Source organism: Nestor notabilis, unplaced genomic scaffold (genome assembly GCF_000696875.1).
Source record: "Nestor notabilis isolate BGI_N333 unplaced genomic scaffold, ASM69687v1 scaffold6391, whole genome shotgun sequence".
Classification (NCBI taxonomy): domain Eukaryota; kingdom Metazoa; phylum Chordata; class Aves; order Psittaciformes; family Psittacidae; genus Nestor; species Nestor notabilis.
This window is the reverse complement of record NW_009915985.1, coordinates 3,898-10,140: the sequence shown is the minus strand read 5'-3', so window position 1 is coordinate 10,140 and position 6,243 is coordinate 3,898. Positions and strand designations below refer to the sequence as shown.

At 41.6% G+C, this 6,243-nt stretch overlaps 1 protein-coding gene across 1 annotated transcript in view; it reads right to left on the bottom strand.

Moving 5' to 3' along the window:
* Nucleotides 1-3,605: 3,605 nt before the first annotated feature.
* Nucleotides 3,606-6,243, bottom strand: part of SLC2A8 (solute carrier family 2 (facilitated glucose transporter), member 8) — a gene marked incomplete at its 5' end in the record, with an annotated part of 6,526 nt that continues 3,888 nt past the window's right edge. Inside the window, 4 exon segments of the mRNA XM_010024389.1 lie at nucleotides 3,606-3,790; nucleotides 3,954-4,099; nucleotides 4,695-4,868; nucleotides 5,759-5,867. Coding sequence (XP_010022691.1) covers nucleotides 3,653-3,790; nucleotides 3,954-4,099; nucleotides 4,695-4,868; nucleotides 5,759-5,867 — 567 coding nt within the window.

The window sequence follows — 6,243 nt, the reverse complement described above, 5'->3', positions numbered from 1 at the left end:
TTCCAGGCATGACCATCTGGAGACGTGTGCCTTTTGCTTCAGTCTGTCTGAATGTAAAACTGTTTTGCAAAGTATTTTTTGCCCAGATTATTGTGAACAATGGTTTAATTGCTCCACCTAAGAAAATACACAATGCCTTATCTGAAAGGATCATTTCTTACTCTCAGCTGGGGTGGCCGATAAGGAAAGAAGCAATAGTTTAAGCAGTATGTAGGAGCAGAAGCAGTATTAACCAGTGGCTACTATGATTTTAGTATTTCTGCACCCATAAATGTGTGGGGTGAACCTTAATAAGCATCTAAAAGGAAGTGCCAGCTCAAATCCTCTGCAAGAGCTTGTAACTCTTTTTGAGAATGTTCTTTCCAGAGCTTGTGTCTCATCAGATGCCCATGAGTTCTGTGCCTCTTGGTGTGATAAGTTGGCATCCTCTGAACTAGCTTCTAGCCATTGTTGCTCTCAAAATACTGTCTTAAATCCATACCATTGACTGCTGATTCCAATTAAAAAAAGCCAGCTGGTGGTATATAAGCTCTTGTGCATCATTTATAAAGAGCAAGCTTTTTATGCATCTATGCAACCTCTCCCGCTTCAGACTGGTGTTAAGATGACACGGCTTGTTGGAAGGCTGCCGGGGTAGACAGCTGTATTGTTGTTCACTCCAGCCTTAGAGCCCTGTTGTTTCCCTCCTGCTTTTCCAGCATGTGCATGCATCTGCTCATTAGAACTTAGAAAATAGTCATGGGCACAAATTGTAGCCATGCCCACCCTAGGCACAACCCTTCCTATTTTCACATCTGTTAAAGCTGCCTTTAGCCTGCATTCTTGGCACTGGCTGGCCAGCTCATGTATGGGAGGAAAGATAGATAACCTTAAATTTACAGCTGTTAAGATGGGTGTTGTTCTAATAGAGAGGAATACTGAAAAACCTTGCTGCAGATGGATGGAAGAAATCCTTTCCATGAAGGAAGAATTGTTACCAAGGTGGACACTTGCTGTCAAGCTCATCTGAAGGCCCATTCTGGACTCTTGTAACAGAGAAGTTTCTGCAAGAAATGTTTACTATCCCAACATGCTGGATTTGTTGGAGGAAGCAGGGCTCTTAACCTCTTCTGGCTAATGGGATTGTCACCACTTCAGCACTGTGCCTTAGTCTGACTAAATTATAGGAATGTCATTTACTTTGGTGCAAGCATTAGACTGTACAGGCAGTTAATTCAGAGTGTACTCGTGCCTCCTCACCAGCATGGGCAGTGACTCATGGCATCACAGAACATCTGAGGTTAGAAGGGATCCCTGCACATCACCTAGTTCAGTACCCACACCTGTGTCCCTAGGCTGAATGGATGCATGGGTACTTTCAGTTTCCCAGCTTGCAGGGAACAAGCAGAGCCTGTTTGGATTATAGATCTTCCCTGGTTTGGGGCTGAGGTGTTTGGTTTGTAGGGGTTTGGTGGGGAGGCAAGTGTTAGGGGATGGCTTTGTTTCATGTTTGGGTTTTACTAGGCCAGTCAACTGAATAAATACTTAAACAGTTCTTAATAGAGCAGGGAGGCAGCACCCATGGAAGTGTAACACAGCTACATAACCAGTTACACAGGGTCCAGGGTGCTGCTCCCACCATTTACTTTCTGCTGGTCTGTGTCTCTCTGACCAAGCCACGGATACAAACTCCTGCATGTTTTCCTAAAGGTGTGGGTCTGTAACTTGTGCAGCAGCTTTCCCAGAGCTGTTGGCTTAATCTGCATTTGAGATATGGTAGAAACTAAATCCAAAGGATTATATATATATAGTTGTGTGTATATTTGTAATTTTTACCACAAGTTTTAAGGGATTAGGAGTCCTAAGCATATATAGGAATCTAAAATAATGTGATCTTATCACATCTGCAAGTGATAAGGTATTTGAGAACAATTTTTGTTGCCTTCTGTGTATGAAAACGAGTACCACACTATTGTCATTATTACCAGTTTGATGGCATGGTTCATACACACAGTGCTTGCAAATTCAGTTGAAGCAGTGGTGTCTCAAATAGGCTTAGCCTGATTTTGTGGAGGGATAAATTATACTAACAGTACAGGAAAGCTCATGTGACAGCATGCAGCAAACATCTGTGCTTGCATGCAGGTTAGAAAGTATATTTAGTAGTTGAGCACAGCAGCTTCACCAGCCTGTACGCTGCCTACCTGCTTCACTTGCTGCTGACCTGCAGCCGACTCCTATTTGCTACTCGAAATCATGACGTTAGCACATGAGTTAAAGAGCAAATCTAAGAGATTATTTTCTGCATACTGATTTATAGCTCTATTAGGTATTTATCTGGTTGGATGGAAAATGCTGTGTCTCTAAAGGTTTATGCAAAAAGCGTTATCAACCCGGAATGTCAGTTTTAACTAAGTCTTTGAATGTTAGCAGACTGCTTTGTGATTTAGTAATTGCCTGTTGTTAAGACTGTTGCTACATTTGTGACACAATCTCTTTACCTACCACTTGTCTTAACTGCTGCTGTATTACCACTGGTTTTAATGTCATGTGACAGCGTGTACAGTTTGTGTTTCCAAATAGAAACAGTCCTATCACAGCTGGAACGGTTTTAAGTGCCATTTATCACCTTTATGAAGGAGTAATGATTTATTCCTTCACGAAGAATGAATCATAAATTTAACCTCACTTCTTTTTTCCACACATGCAGAACTAACGACTATTCTGAATTTGGTTCATCAGACAAGACATTAAACAGACAGGAGGTAGAACTATTGCAGACAGCTCTGAATTACTGTTTCCATCTAGAAATTGTGTTTCAGAGATGTCATTCATTTAAGTGTTGTATCATACCCGAGGGATTGGTGTTTGTGTTTTAAGCATTACCCATGCTTGACAAGAGCAATAATCCAGCACTGGTTTGTGTTTCCAGGCATCTCTTAGACTTTCAGAGACCTCCTCCACTTGGAGATCTTTACCCCTTAAATCAACACTACAGATTAGAAGTTTTTCTCCTTATCTGGCTAAGAGTGTATTCTCACTGGCTCCAATATATTGTAATTCCTTTTGAAAAAGCAATGCTCTTTCTTGAATTCTGTAATACATTATTCCTAAGAGCTACAGCCCTTCTTGTGATTTCAATGCATTCCTGGCCAACTTGACAGCAATACAAAAAATAAGGTCAACTTAACCCTAACAGCCATGAAATCCAAGCATTCTTCTCCTGTTGGGATCAAGACTTATTCCCTGGTCAGGCATCCCAGAAACAGTAGCAGCACCAGAAAGGTAAAGTACTGCAGCCTGAACTTAACATTAGTCAGGCTACATAATTCATTTCTTCCCTGTAAGCTGTGCCATAAGGGAAAGGTGAAGTGGAGCAAGGAAACTAAATCTATTTACTTACAAAATTAGATTTTAATTTACATCTTAGAATCAAAGAAAAGGAATATGTGCAACACCCACAAAGGGAGCCTTGGACAGGGACTATGCAGAAGGGTATGCACATCCCATAGCTACTTGTTTAAAAACCAGAATTCATATTTATCAGAATTCATTAAAACTATACGATAGCAAGTTTACTAACTGAGATGTCTGCCATGTGATGCAGCTTCCTTCAACTACAGCACCAACACTCATGATACAAAGGTTTCGTTATCAGTACAAAAAGCCTTACTCAAGATCTTCGGAAGTAGGCCTCGATTTGCTCCAGGGTCTGTCCTTTTGTTTCAGGAACATAAAAGGCTGTAAAAGCAATGTTGAGGCAGCAGAAGGCAGAGAAGAGCCAGAACGTGCCATAGGATGTTAAGAAACCCTAAAGGAGGGAAAACAACAAAACCCACATTAGTAACAGCTCGCTACTGTACAACTGCAGTTCTGTATTGCCAGAAGAGACTGTGGCTCAAGGCTCTCTCAGGAGCATCTTTAATAAATTTCCCTATGAAAAGAAACTTCAGAGGGTAATTTCCAATGCTTACTATTAAATCACTGAATTCTTTGGTTACCAGGAAGGCCATAACCCAGTTTGTTAACACACAAGCACCACTTGATATGCCTCTAGCTTTAAGGGGGAAGATTTCGGATATCACCAGCCATGGAATAGGACCCCAGCCAAGGGCAAAACCTGCAATTACAAACAGAAAAGAATAAATGCAAGTTAAATATATATTAAAGAGAAGATCGAATGATGCCCAAGTTAGTCAAGCAAGGGGGATGCAATTTTCACTCCAGTAACACAGTACCTCTGCCCGAAGGAAAGGGCAGATTAATTTAAGGCAGCATGATAAGCCCTAGTGCATTCTACAGCAAATGACAAGTATTCTTAAAAGAGAGACTTCTTGACATGAAGTTACTGATAACCTTAAAAGCCAACCTTGTTTTTTTACTGCTGCTGCCTCGTGCCATCACAGAACTCAGTGTGGCTCAGACACTAACAAAATCTCTTTTTTCCGTTAACACTAAAGCAGTTTAACCTGAGCAATCACTGCTCGCTATTAGCACAAGGAGATACAAATTCCTTTTTCAGGGAATTGGCTTAACTAAGCTCCTAGCTTTTACCACCAGGGTTCTGGATGCTCAGCCCAGCTGTGCATTACACCCTGAAAAGGTCTGTCAAAGACATAACTCATCAATAATGTGACAAAACGGAACAAAACTGGCACATTCAGCAGAAAGGTTGAGTTTGGTGTAATGGCTCCGCAGGCGCCTGTTCCACTCACCAGCAACAAAGCAGCCCAGGCTCACCACGGCAAGCCAGGCTATGCTGCTTTCTGTTCCTGGCGATGCTGAATTCAGAGTGACCCATACATCAGGATTGGATGAGTTGTTTGGATTTGGAAGGACCATTTTAAAGTAAAGCCCAAACGATGCAGTACTGAGAGCCATGATTATCCCTGAAAAGTAAGCAATAACCAAGTTGTCACTAGTCACCACTTGCGTATTCTCTGAGAGACAGAACACAAATATAAGATACGCTGCCCCTCACAAAGTGTTTCTTAAAAGATACTGTCAGCAGAAATAAACACTGGCCTTGACAGGAGTGAAAGATGCCAGACAAGCATTCTGAACACCAGCCACACAATGCAGTTGTCATGGTTTAACCCCAGCCAGCAGCTAAGTACCACACAGCCACCCCCCCAAAAAGGGATGGGGAAGACAATCATAAGAAAGTAAAACCTATGGGTTGAGGAAAGAACAGATTAACAATTGAAGTAAAATATACTACTACTACTGCTACTACTACTAGTAATGAAAAGGGAGACAACAAAACCAGGAGGAATAAATCCCAAGAAACACAAGTGATGCACAACACAGTTGCTCACCACCTGCTGACCGATGCTCAGCCAGGCCCCGAGCAGCGATCGGTCCCTTCTTCCCCCCAGTTTCTATACTGGGCATGACGTGCTGTGGGGTGGAATTCCCCTTGGGGTAGTTCAGGTCAGGTGTCCTGTCTCTGTTCCCTCCCAGCTTCTCGTGCCCCTCCTCACAGGCAGAGCATGAGAGCACTTAGGGTAAAAGCTCTGCTTAGCACCAACTGAAACATCCGTGGTAAGAAGACAAAAAGACACGTGTAATTTCCAGGGATTCCACCTACAATGTATATATAATACAATAGTTTCCTCTTATGAATTCAAATCTATAGTTACACCAAATTATAAATATAAAAGCAAACCACTTAGAAGTGCATAAACCACAACACTTAATTCCCCCAACAGTTAAGACATTTCTTGATACTATATGTAGTAATTTTTCTAGCTGAACAAAATTCAGTAACGTGTTTTACCAGATATGTAAAGCAGCACTTTTCGTCCAGTTTTATCTATGATAAGTGCAGCCACAGCAGTGAAACATACTTGTATGGAACCCACAACAACAGAAGCCAGTCTGCTGTCCTGAAAGAAAGAAAGAAGTAAGGAGATTTTACTCTTTCAGGCTGGCAAGAGGATCACTTATCAAGCAGTACAAATGCATTTGTTACTTAAATCCAAAACAAGACAAACTATGCCACAGAAATGAATGGTGAGAAAACAGGGAAGGGGGGGAAAAAAACCCCAAACAAAACCCCATCCCCAGTTAACACAACATAGAATCCTCTTAATAAAGTTCAAAATAAGCCACGACTTCTTCCTAGAGTTTCATTTTCTCTGCAACATTCCATTTGCAACTCCAATTAAAAAAAATATACAGGAAGATGACTATATTATGGATTTCTATCAGTACCAAAGCTTCAGACTGGCAAAACACACCGTAATTCCCCAACCCCACCCC